The 24129-nt window shown below is 33.8% G+C and overlaps 1 protein-coding gene and 1 long non-coding RNA gene across 11 annotated transcripts in view; one reads left to right on the top strand and one right to left on the bottom strand.

The window, feature by feature from the left end:
- LOC117123299 (dystrophin-like) overlaps positions 1-24129 on the top strand; it is a 271629-nt gene that overhangs the window by 213516 nt on the left and 33984 nt on the right. For all 10 annotated transcript variants that reach the window (XM_033269187.1, XM_033269186.1, XM_033269185.1 and 7 more), the window contains 12 exons: positions 11578-11750; positions 12999-13155; positions 13296-13398; positions 13937-14085; positions 14570-14704; positions 16248-16473; positions 16927-16987; positions 18841-18977; positions 19602-19806; positions 20248-20333; positions 21135-21292; positions 21692-21898. In XM_033269187.1, the coding sequence (XP_033125078.1) occupies positions 11578-11750; positions 12999-13155; positions 13296-13398; positions 13937-14085; positions 14570-14704; positions 16248-16473; positions 16927-16987; positions 18841-18977; positions 19602-19806; positions 20248-20333; positions 21135-21292; positions 21692-21898 (1797 nt within the window). The remainder of the gene's footprint in view (positions 1-11577; positions 11751-12998; positions 13156-13295; positions 13399-13936; positions 14086-14569; positions 14705-16247; positions 16474-16926; positions 16988-18840; positions 18978-19601; positions 19807-20247; positions 20334-21134; positions 21293-21691; positions 21899-24129) is intronic.
- Positions 6192-7704, bottom strand: LOC117123301. The gene is made up of 2 exons (XR_004447837.1): positions 7326-7704; positions 6192-6656 (listed from the first exon to the last, which is right to left on the bottom strand). It is a non-coding gene; the product is annotated as an uncharacterized LOC117123301 (long non-coding RNA).

Consider the following 24129-nt stretch of genomic DNA (forward strand, 5'->3'; position numbering starts at 1 on the left):
ATAGCAAATGATCTTAAGATAAACTTTGTAAGTTGCAATCTGAGGATGTATTCATTATGTTTAATTTAGTGGAAAAAAGCAACATGAGAATATGATCCCATCATCTTGGACCTATAAACGATCAACAGGATTTTCATCATTTCACAATCCTTTCTTGGTTTGGTAAAATATTTTTACCTTGTTTTGCAAACCCATCGCCTACTAATACTGATTTCACATAAACATAAAATTTTATTATGCCTGTTAGAAAGCACATAACTGTACATCATTTGCATATCTGCCTGTTAGCTGTAAAAATATATATATTTATTAATATTAAACCTGCCCCTGCAATAAAATCTTACAATTAAAAATCTTTCCCCCCTCGCAAATAAATAGAAGACATTGACTGTACTGATCGCACTGTTTATATTGCAATATTCTTTACTACTACCTACTACCATGCAATAGGATCTCTAAATAATAATAATAAATGGACATTTATTATACGTTAGTATATCAGAGACACTTATCTAGTGAGTGTGTAGGGGGAATCTTCCTTCTATTGAAAACAAACTTATAATTATATAATTATTATTATTTTATTTTTTTTTATTTGGAGATAGCTCATGAAGGCCAAGTCATTGCACAATTTGTATGGATTTAGACACATTCTTAATTATCTAAATTAGTTTCAATCCATGCTTGACTTTTGTCTGGGATGTTTGGAGCCAGTTGTTAGACCATGTTTATGTCTCTTGCTATCGCCTATGTTGATACTCATTTACTAAAAAAACATTAGCATCTCAGAACCCACTGCAGAATTTGTAAGTGTTAAATATTGGCGCTAGTGTAGGAGGCAGTCTTGTATAATTATATCTTGCACTGAAACAAGTTGGTAATCTAAAAGGATGGAAATAAATGTAGGACCTCGTTCCGCACATCTGAAACAGACTACTTACTAGGCATGGTTTAATTCAATATTGATAGCCTGTACTATGTATTTCATCGGTATTCAGTAATGACAGCAGGAACTTCAACTTGCACAAATGAGGTAAATACTGTCATATAGTTTAAGATGATTTTTTCCTCCCATAAATAGTAACTGAGGTTATCTTAACTCATATTTTCTGTAAAAATTCAGCATCTTTAATTTAATCAAAGCTGTACCCACAACTTTTCTTCTTTTGTAAAATTTAGTAAAACACATTTTACAATTTGTAAGCAAATTCCAGATGAGATAAAGAGGAAATCACATTTAGATTACATTATTTGTTAATAATGTTTTGAAGGCTTAAGTGATTGAATTTACATAAAATTTGTCTGTGAAAATACCATAGAAGTGTTATCATGTAATTATTGTGTTACACAAGGTCACTTGCCAAATGTCACATAAATGGTGACATCCCTATGGGTGACAGTAACTTTGACTGAGGTTCATAGAACTTGATGTCCTTTCATCTGTCAAAATAGAGCATTCACATGGTTGATTGAACTCGGGTAATTTTAGACATCAATTTGAATATTATAAAAACATTTGGAGTATTTTTTTTTTTGTGACTGTGGTTCTAACAAAAAAAAAAGCCTCTCCTAAATCATCCTGACCTTTAAAGTTGTCTCTCATTCATCATAGATGGAAACAGATCTACTGTATGCCCACAATCATGGATGAGAGAATAGATAGGTACCGTACATAATTTTAATTTTTCAAAAAATGTAGGAGGGCCCAGGCACTCCATAGACAAAGTAAAAGTGACAACAAGTTGTGGATAAGTGTTTCTTGATGTACTTCAGAAGTTGGGGTCTGGGGTTCGATCCAAGCAAATGTCAGGGTTTTTTCACAACTGAAAAACACAGCTACATTCTTTCTAACCCCGAGCCATGAGAGCATGATGTTCATATGAATTAGTTTAATTAGCAAGTCAGATTGTGATCGAATGCAAAATTAATAAGAAAATGCAAAATGGATGGCAGTTAATTTTCAAATGAAATCATAATTCAATAAATTAGAATTACTAGGCAAATTATTGTTAGATATTGTAGTAAATTAAAATAATAGAAAAATGTGAAATTTTGTATTGTGCTCTGAAAAGGATGCAAATTTGATGTCTGTCTATTACATCTTTTCTATTTTTATAACATGCTTTTTATTCTTCTTTATAGCTTATTAGTAGGCCCTACATAGTTCCGGATTCTCATATTTTATTAGCAGATTTTTTAGGGTGATAACATTATTGATCTTTAGATTGGTCGTTGTCAATATATGACCGGTATTTGTAAAGAAGAGCTCCATGTATTATAGAATGCCCATAGAAATGATGCAACGGTCATAAAAAATGTTGAAGTATATACTTTGAAATATCAAATATATTCTTTACTGTGTACCTCCAATAGTTTCAGTTGTTATTTTGAAAGTGTATATGTTTTGGAAAGTCAAGTACAGTATCTTGTTTTATGAGTTTAAGGTATGAATAGAGAAAGGAAGAAGAATTATACTGTAACTGTATCTGTAGTCTTTCAAATTTAAAATTAGGTTTTCACAGTATTCTTATAATGTGGGTAGAAAAGGAATACATTTCACTGTATTTGTAATTTTCTTCTCTGTTTTGTATTTTTCCGGTATGTAATTAGCTTTTCCCTTCTGACTTTTATTTTTTGATTTCTTACTTTACTTTTGTATTTTAAAATTGTAAAGTTCCATGTTTATGCCATTTATGTCGAACCACCAGCTTGAGACCTCTATACCCAATGTCTTGAATATTGTGCCCTACTTTCTTCTTAATTCAAACATGGATTCACAAAAATGAAATTTCTTGATCTTTCAACTACCTTCAGACTGTTCCAATCACCTCCCGTTGTCAGGGTTTAAATTGCATTACATTGCTTTCAAAAATGAAAATTTGCTCGGATTAAGCTTAAAGTGAATAGAGAAAGGAGCTTGTTTGTGTAGTTGTGAAAATGGTTATAGTTTCTGATTACCTGAAACAAGTACAGTATAAATATGGTTTTAATTCCAAGGTGATAAGATGATTATTATTTCCTTCAACAAATGAATGATAACATCAATTTGATAGATAAACAGATGAACTTGTTGCATCATTTACCACTTCATTACCCACTGATTACAGATTGCGTTCTCCCGTAATCGACTCATTCACGAAATTACACCGCAAATTCTCAACCGCATAGTTTAGCCTGCAACATTTCATAGTTGTCAAACAGAGGAAGCAAAATAACATCAACAAAAGCTAACACAAACCAACCATACTCCGACCACTCACCCAATGAAAACAGCCTAGAGGCGTAGGCAGTAGAGCTTTGGTATAGTTTGCTGTTTAATGACGACGATTGTGGTATGTGCACCACTAATAGATTCAGCCGACAGCTCGTCTCCATGAAGTGCAATAAACTTCTTGAATTTCCGATTCTCCCGTGGTACTGTGAATTTGGGATGCTTGTTGATGACTGTTGTACGTGTTCAATTCTTGTACAGGGTAATCTTGATAGCGTTGTAGTGATGTTTTAGCTAATATGCGTTTAACTGATATGATTGTATCAGTATTATGGAACGGTTTCATACGTATTTCTTGATTGGCTTGCTGGTTAGCTAATAATGCTCATCAATTATCACGAGTGTCACCTGACAACTATTGGAATTACTTTGATAAAATGTTCCATTTTCATAATTCTTCTTAATTCTAATTAATTTTATTGTTTATTACCATTTCACAATCAGTATACTCTATTGCATTTTATTGAGTGGTTGTCCTGTGAAGGAGATCTCTTTTGCTCATTCATTCATTTTTTCTATAATTTATTTTGTGTATTCATTTATTTCAGTCATTTATTAATTTATAATCATTCTTTCCTTCATTTTTTTATTCATTCTATTTTTTTAATCATTGTTTTTTTTTTGTTTTTTTTTTGTTTTGGTTTAATACTTGGAGGCTTGTTCGATGGTAAATATTGCTCTCCTACGTAACTGTGTAGCCTACAAACAAACATCAGAATATAAATTCTAATAATAATATTCTCTGTTTTTTCTATCTTTACAATTTGATAGTAATTAATATATTACTATCAAAAAATCAAAATAAAGTTATAAGGTTTATATTAAAACATTCATTGTTCACATTTAAACAGGAAATTTGTTAGGATTTAATATTTCTTTATTTTTTTTCCCGATAGCCACCTTTACTGTAGTTTCACAGTCATGTGTATTTTCAATCTCAGCATACCCTCTATTAGGTTTGTGATGTCATGCTGGTTCCAAAAACGTGTTCCAAAGCAGGTATCTTGCCAATAATACTATGACCTTGCAACATCCTGCTACCAAATACCTAAGAGTTAAGCCTCAATTCCTTCTCCAAAATATCACTTTCTCAATACCTTATCTGGCTTATAGATTTCATCTAGAAGCAGGCTGGTTCTACATACTGGCTAAGTTTATAAAATATATAAAGATTCTTTGAATGTTTAGATGTATTTCTATTAATTAAATAATAATAAGTGTAATAATGATACATCTAACAGTTTTTCGTCAGTAAGTGATTAAAGAAAAGCTAGATGGTCATTTAATTCAATAAGTGTGGGTATATTTAAATGTCAATATTGTTAGTAAATATAAATAGTAAAAATACAATATGCGCCATTAGTTTTTGCAAATCCTTTAATTGTTACCTATCTGATGAATTATAGTTTTTGAACATCAACATCGTCATAGAATTTTGGTTGGTTTATCCAAAGCCTAGAAATTTTGTTGGATAGAGACCAAACTCAACAGAATAAAGTTGAATATATAGGTCAGAACAAGTACACCTTCTATAATTATTGTTGAATTGTACGATCTTGAATTTTAACATTACATACACCTAGCTAATTATCAGCTTTTTTTTTTAATATCAAGTTCAGTTCCACTATAATCATGAATATTAAAAGTTGCAGAATTTCCTTAAAATTTAACAAAGAAGAGGAAACAAACATAACCTGATGCATATGATTATCTGAATTTTAGCATCATGATGACAAAGGTATTTATAGATGAAATCTGCATTATCATCTTATTAATTTACAGTTGGTATTGTTGGAAAGCAGGTGCCATTAGCAGGGTCATTATATTGTCTGCTTTCGTAGGTTATTTGGGTCAGGAAAATGATTCTTTACTATGATTCATTTTTTTCTCAGATACTCTATTTATGCAGACTTAGTTCCACCTTACTGTTCTCTAGGAACTTCTAAATCTATTAGGTGCCCTTTAAATTAAAGTGAACTCTTCTCAATTTAACTTGATGGCATTAACATGGGTTTTACATAAGAGACTCTGCACCTTCGGACCTCAATTTTCAACAAATTTCTGGTCAAACGTTGGTTCACATACTGATTTCAAATGTTTCAAGTTGGTCATGGGGAACTAGAGTAGACTAAAGCTAAACTAAACTAAAGTTTTCAAAAGAATAGAAAGATGATAAAATTAATGTTTGAGAGACAATAGATTTTGGGAATACTCATCCATTTAAAAAAAAAAAAAACAATGGTTTTCAGTGTCTCCAGAATAGGATTTACATCAAATGCTAAATATGCTTTCAGACCTCAGCTCCAACCATGGTAGGCCTGGGGTTTCGTACCTTTCTCAAAATGTTTGATTTTCCAGGACTCATGAGACAACAGAAGCATTGCTTCTTCTAAACATTATACAGTTTATTTGTTTGCAACCCACATGTTGTCAGCTAGAATATAGGTATAAGCTCATAGCCACCTCAATGTATATTGTGTGCTCGAATTGCAGGATAATTTATTATTGTTGACTGTTTACTGTTTAAAACAAGGAATGTACAGTATTCATACAGTACTTTAATATATAGGAATACACATATACCTGATTATAGTATGTGATAATGGTGCTATTGAATTTGCATGGTGATGGAGTCATTGCAGGTTTCAAGATGACTGAAAAGTCAGACAAAATTTTAGGTTGATTTATGGTTGGCTTTGAATTAGGCCAAGTAACAAAAAAAACGGGGTATTTCAAAAAGTTGGTGAGGGAGGCACTTGTTATTTGTTATTTGTTATTTTTGTACGCGTGTCAACAAATACTTAAATACGCGTCCTGTCTTGATAGTAGTGCATACAGTCACACACATAAAGAGTCGTACAGTAAAGCATCCAGAGGACATGACAACAAATATAAAAACACAAGGTACAGTATGAAATTAATTAATTTTTTTTATTGAAAAAAAAATCAATAAAAAAATATCAAAAATACCCTATATATTGTATAGTAACTGTTAATCTGATTTGCTTGTGTTTTCTGTTTTCAGGCATTTTTGGTTTTAGGCAAGATATCACATCACAAGACAAGTATATTATTTAAGTTAATCATTGGATCATAAGATACAATCAGTACCTACAGATTTAGAAAGATTAATGCCAGTATTTAGCCAATAATTGTTTACATTATAATTAATAATAATCTGCTATTTTCATTGTACACTTATTTGTTCGATAAAAAAATAATGTATTCTTGATTCTCGTCATTCCTATATTGCAAACATTCACGTCATATTAATAAAAAAACACTATCCATATTTGGTATTCCTATTCTTGTCGCTGTTTTTAAGGTTTCAGTATCTAGGATAGCTATCCTGTGCCTCCTTCGAGGTACCAACACTCACTTCAATCTGCAAAAAATTAAAAAAATAAAAAATTTGTGACAATTTTGCATTTCATTTCATTTATTTTGAAAGGTAGAAAGTAAAGTCAAATCCCCAGTGGCACCAAGAGTCCGGGCCATAAGGGGAAAGCGCCTGGGTCAGACGGGTCTGTGACGCTAGTTAGCGCTAGGCAAAGAAATAAAAGTCCATGAATCAGAAGGCTGTCCTTCAAGTTCAAATAAAGTGTGCAATGCAAGGCTACTTAGGCGAAATATAATATTCCTGCCTTGATTGATACATGAATGGTCATACGATCGGACTATCCACTCGGAAAATGGGCATATGGCTCATAATGGTGAGCAGGAGTTGACTTAAGGATTTTTCGACGTAGGCCTACGAGCCTATGCCCTATGCCTATGTAGCCTAACCTAGGCCTAACTCATCGCGTCTATATTGACTGAACAAAAAGATCGGCCTGTACGATGTTTTAATATAAATAAATATGTTCATAATAGTCGGTTTGTACCAAATCTGCCTTTCGGAGAATTCTGAAGAACGTTTTACGTTTACTACCTATTCCAAATATAGTCAGGTTTCCTATAATAATTAATATAGGCCTAGGCGGCCTAGGCCTAGTAGTAGTAGGCCTAGCCTAAGTACTACTTAGTTACTACTACTAGGCCAGAAGTGACTCACCGTTTCATTGTCGTACAAAACTGCTCCTCTGCTGAGTTTATAGCACCATAGAATCGTTCATTAAACAATGGTCATCGCTTTCTTCAAATGTTTTGGCCCACAAACATCGGAGAACTGCATTAGAGTCGGTTCGACTTAATTGTCAACATTTTCACATGTTTAGAAATCGTTTGTTTTGCTGTCACGCTGTCTCTAAATAGCCTCGTTTTCAGTCGCGGTTACGATTGCTTCCGTGCGGAATTGCGTTTGTAAACTTCGAAACGCGTCAAAATCGACCTATAGTAACCACACAATTTTCGTGCTTGAGCGGTTTTTTGCGTTGCTTGAGTCTAGAAAATGCGTCATATATCGTCATTTCGCGTTTTCAGACTAACAAAAAACACCAAAAAAACGAAATTTCGAAAAATAACAAATAACAAAAAAATTGATGCGGGCCCAAAAATCGATGCGCGCGGGGACGGGAAACAAGTAATTTTTGTTACTTGGCCTTCACATGTAGGTAAGTACTGCATTCACATCGAATCTGAACCAAAATTCCATAACCACGTTTCCAATGTGCTGAAATACCAGCTTTCATAGTCTTACATACTGATCTGATCTTCTGATTGTTTCGGTAGGCCTTCCAATTCGAAAATTCAGCTTCAGATTGAATGCATCTATATAGTGTGAATGTTGTCTTAAATTTATGTTGAAAGAAACCTATAAAGTAAAAAGTAATCTACTGTTTACCTTGTGTCCCTGCTGTTTAAAGTTAAAGCACAAGTTGATAGATGTCCATTTAGTAGAGGTCATTCACCTAGCTGCGACCCTTGTATTAGCTTTTATATTGCCAAGAGCAATTATACATAATTAATTGGATAGTTGATGATTCAGTTAGTCAGCCCTACAAATATGTGCCAAAATCCAGGTTAGTGGATTGTACCTTCAAGCTATAGGTACGGTACTGGAACTGTTACTAGTACAAAACAGCAGCTTTCTTGAAGTTTAGTTGTCATATTATCAATATAGTTTTTGTTTGTGTTCTTATTCTTTCATTACTAAACACAATGTAACAATTACTATGCTGATAGGCAAGGAATCAAAATTTACTGAATTATTCATAGTAAACTGGGTTGAATAGAGAGGTTAAGTAATTCGATTTTAAGGTCAATCAAAATTGAACTAAATCTTAACTAGAGTGTCTCCTTCATCAACCCCGTTTACAAAATTATATAAATAATATCTAAAATTTTTTTAACAGCATAATAAATAGTAGGTTTAATAGTTCAGTAAATTAGCAACATTAAGAGTTCCAGAATCGAAAATCGACACCAGAAAATTATTTGAAAAACATTGTTTGGTAAAAATTTGAGTTAACTAACAAATAAATTGAAAGGCAGTTTAATAATGAAGACTGATCAGTGTTTTCACACTACAGTATCAACAAAGTCTTATCACACTTTAAAATCATTGTTATTGTTGTTGCTACAGTATTATCTATTTTTACCTTGGAAAAATTTACTATTAACCTTGCCGTATTTGGGCATTAGAATGTTTAGAAATTGGCAGGTATTTGTAAGCAATAAGTTATTATATCATATAGTATTCAGCATGATTTTTATGTACACTGTTGATTGTTGAAGCTTAATTTGTGTTGTGTAACTGTTATTCCTTCCTATGATAAGGGGCTGTTCGCAATTTAAAACATTCTTGCAAGTGTACAAACAGTACTCTTTTTCGGTACCCCTTCCCCTCTGAGAATTAAGTGTGCATAAAATATGTAGATTTTTGCAAAACCATTCTCCATTGTTTTGTTCATTCATTTTTGTTTTACTTAAAAATGTATATATTATATCCATGGTTTTATTATAATTGGTCATAAATATCTATTATTTTAATATTTCATGTTATTTTGAATCAATATTTTAATGCATACTGTATGTAAAAATTTACAGATTTGTATACCACCTCCCCTAGTGTACTGTTGTACAATGCTTGTGAAAATGTTGATGATTGTGAACAACTCCTAAGAGACGTCCTTCTATGGCACCCAAAAATGTGCATTCGTTTATTACCATAGTCAATAAAGCGTGTGGAAATTAGGAATATGGTATTAGACAGTGTAGGCCTAAACGTAATACAATATTTCAAACTCAAGCGGTGGCTTTATTTATTGCGTGATTATCTCAGCATGGATATTTTGGACTTACTGAGCTGGTAATAGGCTTATTATAAATTCACTAATAATCCACTATTTAGTAACAATCATACACAGTGTTTAACATCCTTCACTCCCAGTGGAGTATCTTGCATCATACATTTACACTCCTACTGTGTACAATTTTTTTTTTTTTTTTCATGTTTTTCAACTGCTGTGGTACCTTTTCTAGACTACCATATGAATATTCAGCACCATCCAAATGCATTCATAAAATATTTGCATGTTATATGCTACTGTTCCAGATACTAGTTTATACACCTGGGTAGAGACAAAATGTAGATAAAGTGCCTTCCTTGCTCAGAGCATAATTCCTCCATGTTCAAAGGCAGTGAATTCCTCTCTCCCCATGAGATTTTTCCATAATTTACCTAGACCAAAGGTTGGATGCTCTTCATTCATGTAGTTGAGTCATCATCATCACTTTATTGCGCCTATTGCCATATTGGCAGGTTCACGGCAAACATTCCCGCCTCTTTTCACAGCCTTTAGAGATCATCCGTATCTGACAAATACAGCATGAATACATTTTTAAAGATATTGATGTATGTGTTCCTTGAGGCAGTAAACCAACTTATAACTGGGTCAAAATTTAAAGAGTTTGCTCTGAACTCTGTATGGTTGCAATTATGTAGATTCATCATTCCAACTTAATAGATTAGTAATTGTTTCCACTTGTTTCTTAGTATTTTTTGTCCTTGTTATCCATGTAGTATTTTGCCTTGCATCTTTAAATTTTAATAATAATAATAATAATAATAATAATAATAATAATAATAATCCAATCCATTCATGTAATATCCACTCAGAATTAGAAATTGGTTTAGAACGGGTGTAACAATAGCCGCCCCTATAATTTTAATTCACTCTCTACCAAAACTTATTTGGTTTACAGTACTAATGATTAGTTCCCCTACCCTCCTTAGTCCTTCCCCCTCCCCCTAAATAATTATTCTCCATCAGCCTTTATTTGACAAGTTTTGACTACCTGAACAAGTCTTTTCTATATTATTTTAGGTCGTAGGTCACTCTTTCACCTGTTATCCCTTTGCTCTTTCCTGTCTGTTGGTTTCTCTCAGTTGCTTATTCTCCTCCATCTGTTTTCTCCTTAAATCTCTAATAACAATATCCTCTCCCTCTCCACTTCTATCTTGACACTTCAGTGTCATATCTGTAAAACATTGTGCATCATATCCTGACAGACGTTGCAAAATGCGTCTTCTATGACGTTAATCTGTGCAACATTCAAAATAACTTAACTCTACCATGTTAAGAATTCAAGGTTCTGATCTATGTATTCTGATCCAAATATAATAAATTAAATAAAATTTTTTCTGAAGAAACTGATTATGAGGGAAGAAAAGCAAATAGCATTTCCGTATCCTTGGCTTGCAAGCCAAATACTTGAATCATGAAAACAAAATGTAAATCTCCAAATATACCTTCTTTAGGCCGTATAAAAAATATTATTAGTTTATCACCCTATCTGGGCAGGAAAAGTGATGAGGGAGGGAGTTTTTTTTTTTTATTTTTATTTTGCTAAAGCCAAATATCACCCTTGTGTTGTTTGCTGGTGCATTGATATTCAAAGTAAAACATCATTTAGATAAAGCAAACAATATCTACTGTTAATAAAATAAATGAAAAAAAAAAATAAATAAATTTTAAAAAAATTAAAAATTTTCAGTACTAATAAAAGACATGCGTGCGAGGGTGATAAACTAATAATATTTTTTATTGGGCCTTATTGATTCATAGTTTTAAGTTCTACAGTACCTTGATTCTACACTACAGTTATAACGTGATGACAATATTAATAATTTATAGTGATTTCTTGATTGCAGAGTTCATGACTACAATGTATGAATTCCTTGGTTATTTTTCTTCAAGGCTGTTATATTTTGATAGATTTGTTTCCTATCAACCATCCCAATCCTGACTGTAATCGACTTAACAACACTAACAATGTGATATTGATATCTCCTTAATGAACCACCTTTTTAAAAGTAGTTTTATTGTTTAACAAACAATTTTTTTTTTTAATTATCATTCCAGGATTTACAAGCTGAGATCGAGGCGCATCACAATGTCTTCTCGTCCTTGCAAGATACAGGTTCCCGACTCTTGCAGAGCGAGGACATCAGTACCGATGCAGAAATACTCCAGCAACGGCTTGATAACATGAACTGTCGCTGGTCCAGCTTGCAACACAAATCAGCTGAGATAAGGTACGCTTCCTTATGGAATTGCCACATTGTTCATGTAATAGTGTTTCCATCCGAAATGCTTGTAGTACTGAAGTCTTCAAAAAACTCTTAAAAGCTCACTTATTTCCTAAATAATCCTCTTCCTACAATAAACCTTTTCTAAGCGCCTTGTATCCTTTGGCAAAAGGCGCTATATAAATTTCTATATTATTTCTATATTATTATAGTATACCATGTGTTGACCAAAATTTATTAAATACAATTTAAGGATTAAATGAGCATGGCTCTATTGGTCTGTACATGGGGAACAATCCCTTGCTCCTAATTCTGAAACTTTCCTTTAAGGACACATGACTAAATAGAAAGGTTGTATATATTCTCTTTATAAAGATATATCGGGTTGTCTAGCTGTAACAAAAGATGTCATTGGACCAGTGATCTAGATTGTGTAATACCCTATTCAGACTAGCATCGCATTGCTATTAGTTGCAGCAATTGTGACACCCAATTGCACCATTTGCAATTCAAAATCATGTGTCACAAGCTCACCAATAGTAATCAATTTCGTAATTGTTCCCTTTTGATTGGGTGCTACAATCTTTATTCCTCCTGATTACCTCAGAGTCCGATCGCAACTAATCACAACAAATTGGCTGAGGTCAGTCCACGTAGGCCTAGCCACCGGGGGCCTAATACCGCTTGATCTCCCGTTCCAGTATAAGGTGTGATTTGGCCTGAATGCGCTACTGATTGCAATCGGGATTATTAAAATCAGTTTTGGATTACCCCCGATTACATCGCAGCCAATCGCAACAGAGTGTAGTCTGAATAACGTATACTCTCAGTGTCGACCACAATTGTACAGTATCTATATTGAGCCACTACTTCATGTTTAAACCCGTTTCTATGAACATTTCTTTGAAAACATCTCAAGCACAAATAAATACCAATTAAGGTGTCAAGATTTTGTACTTAGATCCATCAATCATGATTGTTATATAGCGTCAATTAAATCATTCAAAATTTTGGAAGCCACTAGAAGGTCTTTAGTTTCCTATTGAAAATGTCAACTGATTTTGACATCTTTTATGAAAGAGCATTCCACAGAAAAGAAAGGAAACTATGAACCACATATTGCTAGCTTGAAATACTCATGAATAGTAAAGTATGAAATTGGGTCAGCTAGACAAAGATTGTAGATATAATGTCGCCCACTCGGAGGAAATTATTGAAAAAAATTAAATTGTGTTTTTTTTTTTTTTTTGTCAGAAAACGCCTTGAAAACAATGCAGCTGAATGGAACATGCTTTTAATGGACATTCAAGAAATGCTTGACTGGATATCAAAGAAAGACACAGAGTTATCGCAGAAACAGCCAATAGGAGGCGACTACAACACAGTCCAACAGCAGAAAGATGATCATAAGGTATGAGATAAATACATGGTGTAAAGTAAAAATAAATTGTTAAGCTGAGTAGGGATCCCAGTTATCAACTGTGTTCATCCTAGTTTGTGATGTAAATAACAAATGCATGTTTTATTGTATTATTTGTAATTGATTTTCAGGTGCTAAGGACCCAAATTCAAGATAAGAAACCAGCAGTGGAAAAATGTTTACAGAAAGGCCGACTATATGTTGCAGATCACGAAAACGCATCCATTGAAAAAGGTGAGATGAAAAGCTTTTAGTAGCCTCCCCCATTCCCCACAGATGCAATTATTAAATATGTTAATTACGTGTCAAAATATATTATTTTTTTCCTTCATTTATGAAAATATAATTGACTAGTTTCAAACAGAATAGAAATGTATATAACTGGAAGTTTTATTAATAATGTAATTATTATATACAATTTTCTACATCAATTTTACATCGTATCTGCTACATTGTCACTACTTTACTCTACATTTATGTAATGCATGGTAAATTGTTAGTAATAATGATGAAGTCAGCTACCTAATAGAATTATGGTATATCAATCACCTCATATGGGCTTTCCATTACAACAGCTCCATGCTGTAGACTATATTACAATACAACACTGTTAGTAGTGTTAGTCAAATGCATTACTTGGTTACCGTAGCATGGAATCCATTATAACACAGGCCGGCCTATCATTGAAATCTATTAGCATGATATTCTGTTGCTAGAGTTTCATCCTAGAACTGGGAATGTTTTATTATCTGTTGAATTTATTCTCTTGCAGCGGAGAACGATGAAATCGGGACACCAGAAGAGCAAGCCCAACAAATAAACAGTAACTTAAAAGACAAAGTAGAATGTTTGCAAGAGAACTGGAATCAATTGCTGAACCGATCAGATAACTGGCAAAAACAAATCGATGAGATTTTAATGGTAAGGATTTTGATTAGGAGTGGTAGTCTGATGATGGTTAGGGTGCCTGTCATCCAGTCACGGGTTCCTGCCTTCAATTCCTGTAAAAGAATTTTCTCGGTACTAAAAAAACTTCACTCCCTAAGCCTCATCATGTAAATTTAGTTTACTGTATGTATAGCGTCTTGTGGGTATGTTTGTCTTGTGAAAAAAATTGCCTCTTAAAAAATCTAGGTTAGTTTTGGCATATTTTTTCCAATTGCCTAAATATTCAATAAATTTAGAGTGTGCACCTTTTTCAAGTAATTCCTGTATTTGAAGAACTGTTTTCTAATACATATTTGTAAATTATTGCAAAGTCAGTATCAACCAAAAGGTTATTTTTGTCTCACTTCAGATATTACGCCCTACATGCTTATATAATTGTGCATCGCATACCCATTTATTACGGTAAATTACCATAATTTTATCTAATTATCAATAATGTCTTTGTTGTTATTTATAGAAAATGCTTGGCTTCCATCAAGCAATGGATGACCTAAGTGCCCGACTCCATGAAGCTGAATTAGCCAAATCACGTTGGCCTGCTGTTAGAGAATTGAGGGCAGAAAATATTAGCCATCACTTAGATGAAGCCAAAGTAAGTATTAAAGTAAGTGATCCACAAAAAAAAAACAAAGAATATCCATGGCCATAATAACTAGGCCACCACAAGTGTTGGGAGACATTACAAACTTGCCTGGGGTCTAATTATAATTATCCTCACAAAAGACAAGTTAGGATCTAATGCTATTGTTTATTTTAGATGGGCTTTTTGCATATTATCATTGTTAATTTATATGTTATAATTGTTTATTGTTATCTCTGGTATAGCCTTTGAAGTCATGTGGTTTTTCCATTTTATAATTGAAAATTATATCTATTAAAAAAAAATTAATTATTCAATCAATTAAGCAAGTAATCAGTTAAAAAATAGAAAATGATCTGATTGTTGAACCATGTTTGAAATTCACATTTTGTAAACCTCTTCCCCTTATCATGCCTCTGAATTATCCCCATCTTGGCCTTTCCACACATTTACAAACTATTAAGTAAATATAATTATTTCGTTTTTTGGTTTTTTTTCGTTGTTATCCGATAGCTAGCCCCATGTGTATTAATACCATTTGCCATAGCTTTATCTAGATCAGTGAATCCATTAGTGACGTCGTCATTTTTCAATCCATGTTAGGACATGAGCAGCAACAATCTCTAGTGGGATTAATTGTCCCTACCTTTCAGTCTCCCTACATGGAGATTTTGTCAGCTTCTATTGCATCAACAGTATTGTTTGAAAGCATTAGATTGTTAGCTGGTGTATTATTCCGTTTAGATGGTTGGTTTTCTAGGATGTGCTTCGTGATCTTTGTATTTTTCGTTTAGCAATACTTTATGATAATGTGCCTGTTTTTAACAGTGGCTGGTAGGTAATATCGGCTTGAGAATAATTTGTTATACAGTAGTAGAAAATATGGAATTTTTCCAGGATTTTAGTCTAGGACCACGGGATTGCAAGGTGAGCTCTTTAGATACAGTTTCTACTTCACAAGTTAAAATATTGTCAACTAAATAATTGTAAAAAACAAAAAGTAGTGAATCCAAGTTATAGTACAGTACTATGTAATCCATTTGGATTTTTGTGACAGAATAGATTTTATTGGCTACTTTATTATTTTTGGTGTGCTGTTAGGTGCCATTTTTTTATCCACATCATCAGCCGTCAATGAGCAGTGGCTTCAGAAATTTGCCGACAAGGAGTCCGACAGAGGAGTCCAAATTGTGGTTTTAAATTTTTCCAGGATTTGAATCTAAAACCGACACCTGTACATCTGACAGTATGTAAAAGGAAAGTAAATCCTTCCACAGTGCTTAAGACCAGATTATGTATTGTGAAGCAGATGGGATGCTAGTCCATGATCGCAATACAGTATACATACTCAGTGACTGAACCATAACTTCACAAAGAGAAAGATTTGTCAATTTTAATTTATTTGCATGTAATAGATAAACATATTTTAAAAATTTAGCCCTGCCCTCTAACTGTAGTACCAGTATTGCACAATCTTGGACATCATTTATGGGAAGATCAAAAACAAAATGTAGTCTTAAATTAAAAGAATAAACAAATATTCATTTTCTTTCAGAAATTTCAAGATAGAATTGTACCTATCCAAAAAAATGTTGACCATGTGACCAAGGTTTCGCAGCAGTTTCCTCCACTTGGGGTCATGTTAAGCGTGGCTAATTCAAGTCGAATGGACGACCTGATTACTCGATGGAAACATTTACAAATCACGGTAGACGACAGGATAAAACATCTGCAAGATGCTTACAGGGACTTAGGTCCAAGCTCGCAGCATTTCCTGAAAGGTAGAATTTTCTATTAAATTACAAGTATAGTGCCCTCTATTGATGGAAGAAAATTGAAGCATTAGACAGGACACAAACAACATTTCCTTAAGTTTATCTGTAGTGTACTAAAGACTGCATTTAGGGCACATCATTCATCGTCTGCTGGGAGGGAGATGTGTTCAGCAGTATTATAGAAATTACTACAGAAAGATCCAGCACCATTTGTTAGAGATTTAAGATTTTAAATATGTTTTAATTGAAATAATAGTCCTTATCAAATTGAAGAACAAAAAAAAAAACTTTGATCATTAGAAAAAAACTATGAAAAATAAGTAATGGCATATTATGTACTTCATTTGTGTGTAGCACTTCAGAATGTCTCAGATATTAAATACCTGTAATTAGAATGAGACCATAGAATAATAGTGGCACACTAATTAAAACAATTAATTTTAGTTTTGTTATTCATAGTTTCAGTTGAACCACCATGGGAAAGAGCAACAGCTAGCAATAAAGTTCCATATTTTATCAAGTAAGTTGACTTTCATTATTTTCTATTCTATGAAGAACAAACATGAGAATGAATATTATTGCCTTGCTTCATATTAATTTGGTGTACCATACTGATCACAAGGCATGGATAGTTTATTCATTAAAAATTTTACACATTTGTAATATACATATTGAAGTGAAGACCACAGTAAACAATTAGGCGCTTAACCCGAATTGCCATTTGTCGATGGCTCCCCGTCCTCTTGTGTAAAGTGCCTATTAGCTAACATACAACATGCAGCTTGTGTCGTGTGTCAAGTACTGTGTAGGACAGCATAGAAGGATGAATGTGATCAAAAATGATATAGTCCATGTGACCTTTTGAACCCAGATGTCCTGAACCTTATTCAACCCCCACAAACTTATTCAACTTGTAAAATCAAATAAAGTCTAGCATTCTCATATCTTATATGTGATGCCCTTCTTGTAGGCCTTGTTTATGTAGACCAGTCTATATGCCTTTAGGCTTATTCCTCTTCTGAGTTTAGTTTACTCAATGTGTATTTATTGTTGTGGTCTCAGTTCCAATAGTGCAAGGTACTTTCATCTCTTGATGCCAAATAATGGATCAGAATTACCTGTTTGGATGTTCTTCCGCCAAGCAAAGGTCGTAAACAATAGGCAGGTTAATATTGGCACACATATACATATTTTATTCACATCCACTTTTATTCAACATATCTCAGTTTTGCAATGTTGGAAAGCTCATTGCATTTTCCATATCATCTCAAAAGTTGACATCATTGACGAACATAAACTTAATTTTTTTAGCTGTTTGGCAGGTTAAATCACCCTTCAATATGGTAATATAGTGCGCTAGCTAGATCGAATAACTACGACCTGTATGTGTGTGTTGGTTGGTTTCTGATTGCTCAGATGAACTTGCTGTTCAGTACATTCTGAATAAAGTTACGCATGTGCGCACGACACACAATGACATAAAACGGTACAAGCTGAAATGTTGTCTGAGGTCTAAACCTTGCTATTAAAATTATACCATAGCCTTCACCTGATTAAGGTCTGACATATCAGGTTTACTAGATATATACAAGTAATGTGCTGCCTGATATTGTGAGCTTAGGTTCAAAAGGTTAATTAAATCATATCAAATAATTAGAATAATAATTGTTTATAGTTCATATTTGGAGACTTCCGAAGACTCTCTAAGACAACAAAAACATAAAATCATTTACTGTTGATGCTGGTCATCAGCAATCCTATATAAAATTAATGGTGTGTTTGTTTACATACAGCTGTGTAATACAATCAGATTCGTGCTCTCCCATAAGCAATAACAGGTATTTTAATGTCATTAGTCTTGGATTGACTATGGTAATCATTTTGTAATTGAAATAAATCAATATGTTGTTATGCATGCTATAATAATTATGTTCCCTCTTCCATCGATGAAAACATATTTGTTTCTCACAGATTTTTTTTTTTTTTTTTTTTTTTTTTATAAAAAAAAAAAAAGCATTTCTTGGATTTATAATTTCCTTTGATTTGCAAACTGGTTTTTAATCTCTTCTGAATAGTGACTCTTTCTCATGATCGGATGTCATATTTTTTTTGTGGGTGTGGGGGTGGCTTCGTCAGTGCATGATGGAATTAAACTGACATGGAAATATATCTACCTTTTAGTTTATGGTTTACTTTTTCATTGCTTAGTGGTTTTAATTTCTATTTTAATTTTTTTTTCCAAAAATTGGAAATACTGGTTGTAAAATTTCTCTGCATCAACATAAATTCAGTTTCATATATTTCTTGTTTTGATTGACATAAAAATGTCTGGATTTACTAAATATAAATAATATTACTGTTTTCTTTTTCTAGTCATTCAACAGAAACAACAGATTGGGACCATCCAGATATGACAAAATTATTCAAGTCAATGGGTGATCTTAATGATGTACGATTCTCAGCATATAGAACAGCAATGAAATTAAGGAGACTTCAAAAGACATTATGTTGTAAGTGTAGTTAGAGACATGGGAGTAAGTATTGCCCCTGTGTACTCATTATCCAGAAAGATTGACATTAAGAGTGTCTAAAATTGGCCTAACAGTTTGATGCCTGGCTCTCGATCAATCAAAAATTTAAAAATACATTGCTGATGTGACCTATTTTAAATATGTTGAAAAAATATTCATTTCATAAGAAATAATACCAATTTATTTAACCAATTTATAATAATTTATTAATTTAATAACCTCGGATTGGAAGTGCAAGCATCTTCAACCACCAAGCTATTCAACCCCACTCTATAGATTGATTATTGCATCGGGCGATCCACTGAAATTCATCAATTACAATTTATTGTAATTCTTCTTTGTATGATAAATGTTATAATTTCGAATTTGCGTGGATGAATAAATGTTGAATTGAATTGATTGATTGATTAATTAATAAATACACAGATCATGTATAACCATTACCTATACACCATTTTCGCTAAATTTGAAATGAAAATTCTAGAGGCCTAGGCATTTCGCATGGTTAACCAGTGTTTGTAAAACAAAATTAAAAACTTTAATTTACATGATACAAAAACAGTATATTAAATATGGTGATAATTTAGCCATTTCTCTTTCTAGTGGATCTTCTTAACCTGAACATGGCAGACAATATGTTCCAACAGCATTCTGTTGGGAATGACATCGACAGGTTAATGGATGTGACAGAAATGATAAACTGTTTAGCAGCAATCTACGAGCAGTTAGCAAGCGACAATCCCACCCTTGTCAATCTTCATGTTGGGGTTGATCTGTGTCTCAACTGGTTACTCAATGTTTTTGATACGTAAGTTGTGCTTATGCCACTTAGCAATGCTATTAAAAAATTGATAGAATCTTGGTTGCAATATGATATGCCACTAAAAAATAATTATGGCTTCTGAATTCTTTGGTGTTTTCCCTCCAATATTTTCAAGATGCAGACCCCTACTTGCACATAAGGTACAGATAAGAACAAAAGACGTTTATAGTATAACATTTTTAAACATTAATACTTTATCTCATTTGTTGGGTTTTCTAGTTATTTTTAACAACCACTTTTTTTGACATTTTACTCAGCCTCAATTTCTCTGATTTTTTGAGTAATTTCAACTAGGTGTGTTATAAAATGTTTTTTTTTTTAAATGTATTATACTAATGTACAGTTACATTGATGTATGTTTGAGTTTGCCTGGATGTAAATTTAGCCTTTAAACAATAACTGCGATGTTATTCTTCTTATTTGCAGTGCACGTAGTGGTAAAATTAGAGTGTTGTCTTTCAAACTTGGAATTGTAATGTTATGCAAAGCTCATCTTGAGGACAAGTACAGATGTAAGTTGAGTAGTAGAATGAATCATTACAAAATATTTGTGAAGTGTTGTATCCATATTGGAGGAAGCTATATGTATATAAGTTGAAACTCCTTAACAGGAGAATTGAATATTTAGTTTATTATTTCATATTATTCCAAGTATTCAGTATGTGACAGTCAGTATGATGATAATATTCATATTTTGGGGACCCCCAGAAATTGTGCATTTCGATTGTGTAACTTAGTTTTATTATTCTTGGTGTTGCAGAGTAAAAAACTTATAATATGACACTGGACTGGTTCAGTTGTCTACTCCCTAGGAGTTGAGTGGCTGAGTGATAAGCAGGGGCACTGTTAACTACAGCCTTAACATTGGCGATCGTTTGAGTAGCTTCTCGTCCAAGGTTCGGTTGGTAGAACCAAGTCTTCTCGAATAAGGACTTAAAATGGAGGTTCAATTTACACATCTGGCTCATGTGCCCTTTAAAGAACCCATTGCATCTTTTGGAAGAGTAGATGGTATCCCCAATGCAGTGGTTCATTTCAGCCCTAGTCGTCGTGGAATGATGTGAACATGTATAAGCGCATCTTTACTGCGGCAGGAGTTACAAACCACGTAACAATGACGCTGCAATTTATGGGGTATTCTCCTAACTTACCTAGGACTTACTAGGAGGCGCTATATAACTGAGCGTTATTAAATGCACACCCTGTGAAACTCGTCCCCCAATATCATGTTTCAAAGCATGAGTTGCTATTGCTGTACCAACCACTTCCAAAAAAAGTTCATTAAAAACCTATTACTGTTTTTCTCTCAACAGATATGTTCCGATCAATAGCACACCCAGATGGATTCGTTGACAAGCGTCGCTTAGGTCTGTTTTTCCATGATTCAATACAGATCCCGCGGCAACTTGGAGAGGTGGCAGCCTTCGGTGGTAGCAATATTGAACCAAGCGTGCGGAGTTGTTTCAATATGGTGAGATTGATTTATCAGATCCTTGATTCATAACAGTTGTTTTTCATGCTATTTCCAAGGTTGTGCATTTGGTGTATTTATTGTGAATAGGGTTTCTAAAAAATCATACTCTGGATTTGATTTTCAAGCTTGATGATAACATTGTTTTTATTTTATTGTTAATAGGCTAATACTGAAAGGTTTGTCAGACTGCACTTTGAAGGCATTAAGTTTTATTAAGAGTGAATTGTAGTTGGATGTGCAAGAAATAGAAAATAGAAAACAATGTTCAGAAATACGGAGAAATTGTTTAAATGTAATCAAACTAAAATATGTCATTATGACAATGATTTCACTGCATTTTATACATTGTAATTGAGGATATTAAACTGTTATGTGTTGTTTTATATTTATTCCTAGGCTAACAACAAAGATAGCATAGAAGCAGCTCATTTCTTAGACTGGATGAAGAGGGAGCCCCAGTCGATGGTGTGGGTTCCCGTACTTCATCGTCTCGCTGCTGCTGAAACAGCCAAACACCAATCCAAGTGCAATATCTGTAAATCCTGTCCAATCGTTGGCTTCCGATATCGCTGTTTAAAGTGCTTCAACTTTGACCTATGCCAAGTAAGTCTTGTAGTGCCCTAATGGTTTTCTGTTATTGTCACTTTTTAGGTTTCAACATCATATTTGTATAGGTATTATGCTCAATACATTGATAATTATATTCTACACAGGATTACCTGTTTTAAATCTTACTCCATAGTTTCGTTTTTTGCTCTTGAATTGGGCAAATACAATCAGATTTTTTTTTTATCTATCAGAAAATATTTAATTAAAATTTGATAAGTTACAACATTGTTAAATACAAAATTTGTTTGATCAGATGTCTAAAGCTTCATCCAGACTATCAAGTTTTATTTGAAAAAAACATGTGACATGCCTAAATATGGTCATGATGACACCACATAATGTACATCATGATCAAACATGGGTAAAGTTATGCTGATTATACCACCTTAATCCAAAGTAATCCTCCTGAGCCTGGTGACCCCTTTTATTGTTAGTTCCTTTGTGACCTTAGGTTACTGAGGATCTATTGGGATGATACAGATGTGAAATGTGTGTGTGTGTGGCAACAACCAGTCTGTATGTTTGTAAACAAATAGGCTCCTAAACGGGGCCTCGCGGCGGGTATACATTGTGCCTAAGAGGTACTGGTGGACATGTAATTGTGTGGGAAATGTTTGTTTTTTCGGTTAGATAGAAAATGTAGGCTGTACGCGATAAAACATATACCCCCTGCCACCAGTTTTTGAGTGGTTTTTTAGTCCAAATTTTGATTTGCACATGCGTCGGGAAAACTTTGCCGACATTTTGTTTTTGACATCGCGAGCGGCTTAGTGAAGTTCGTCATGTTGTTTTCGCCGCTGTCTGAACATTGAGCAAGCTGAGATGATGTGGCAAATTGGCCAATGTGTTATTATTAATTATGGTGTAATGTGTGTTTTAGTATAGTCCATACTTGAAGGCAAGAGTACATTGAACAAAGTCAATACAAACAAAAACAGCATGGAATTGACGGACCTGGTGTGTCTAGGCCTAGCTAGGGCCAGCATGACATAGGCTACGTAGGCTTTTCTTTAGCGACTGTGCTATTGCAATTGACTGCCCTGGTGCAGGCCTAGACACAAGCCTAAATTAGGCTTCTTTTCAGCGACTGTGCTATTACTTAAAGGTCTGCCGTGTGTTTTAGTAATCGCGGGCTGTCTCGAATTTCGTCGTGTTGTTGATCAGATCGGCAATTGTGCTATATGATCAGGTGTACCTATCCTAGTGTGTGTTCAATTAATACTGGTTTGTAGGTGTACCCTGTTGGGGGTGTGGGAGGAAGTGATATACAGCATGTGATGGACTGACTAGGTGGGGCACCTTACGTAATCAGAAGCGTTCCTTTGTAGGCATACGCAAAAACTAAAAACAAATTCGATAATTACCCCAAAGTCATTAATTGTATTCTATTAAATTTGAAGGCCCTGCTGTATTAGGTATGCCACTACCAAACCTGAAAACAATCAGTTGGTCGGTGCACATGCTTTATCTAATGCCATACAACACATGCGTGGTCATCATCAAACAACGGTGCATCCCATATAAGCAAAATGGACTTGAAGTAGAATTTAATGAAACTAAAATGTATATACAAAAATATAAATTATCAACATGGCATGTAGTTTTACAGTATTGTATTATTTACAAAAAAAGCTTAAAAACGAATCAGTTGATCGATGCACATGCTTTATCTAAAAACCACCATGCAGTTAACTTTTAAACTTTCCCGTTGTGAATTTGAAGACGGTATGGTAATATCAAAAACAAACTTTGGATTAAGTCAATTTGAATCTTAATAAATCCCTAATATTCGTGTATGTGATTTTGTTTTACTGTATACAGTAATGGTAATGGTTGGAGACTTATATAGCGCATAATACATGGTCTCTATGCGCTCGGGACTAGATGTTGCACTTTACAATAACTTTCTCCTCCCCTAAGGGTCACTTCATGTCTTCCGCAGCCAGTAAACCGGCGCACTTTCATCTGTCCACGACAGGGGCCGAATGAACCAGTATACCGGGGTAACCCCCTACTCATCTCGAAAGATGTACTGGGTTCTTTAAAGTGCACATGAGCACTTGTGTACACTGGGCCTACGGTTAGTCCTTATCCGAGAAGACTTGTTCCACCACCAGAACTATAGGAGCGAGCCGGCCGCGAACCCGTGCCGATATTTTGGCTATGATCACGGTGCCCCTGCTTTAACCGCTCGGCCATTTGGCCCGTAGAACCCTTAATAGGGG

Source organism: Anneissia japonica, unplaced genomic scaffold (assembly GCF_011630105.1).
Source record: "Anneissia japonica isolate Jap-2015-1 unplaced genomic scaffold, ASM1163010v1 scaffold287741_len385558_cov193, whole genome shotgun sequence".
Taxonomy (NCBI): Eukaryota; Metazoa; Echinodermata; class Crinoidea; order Comatulida; family Comatulidae; genus Anneissia; species Anneissia japonica.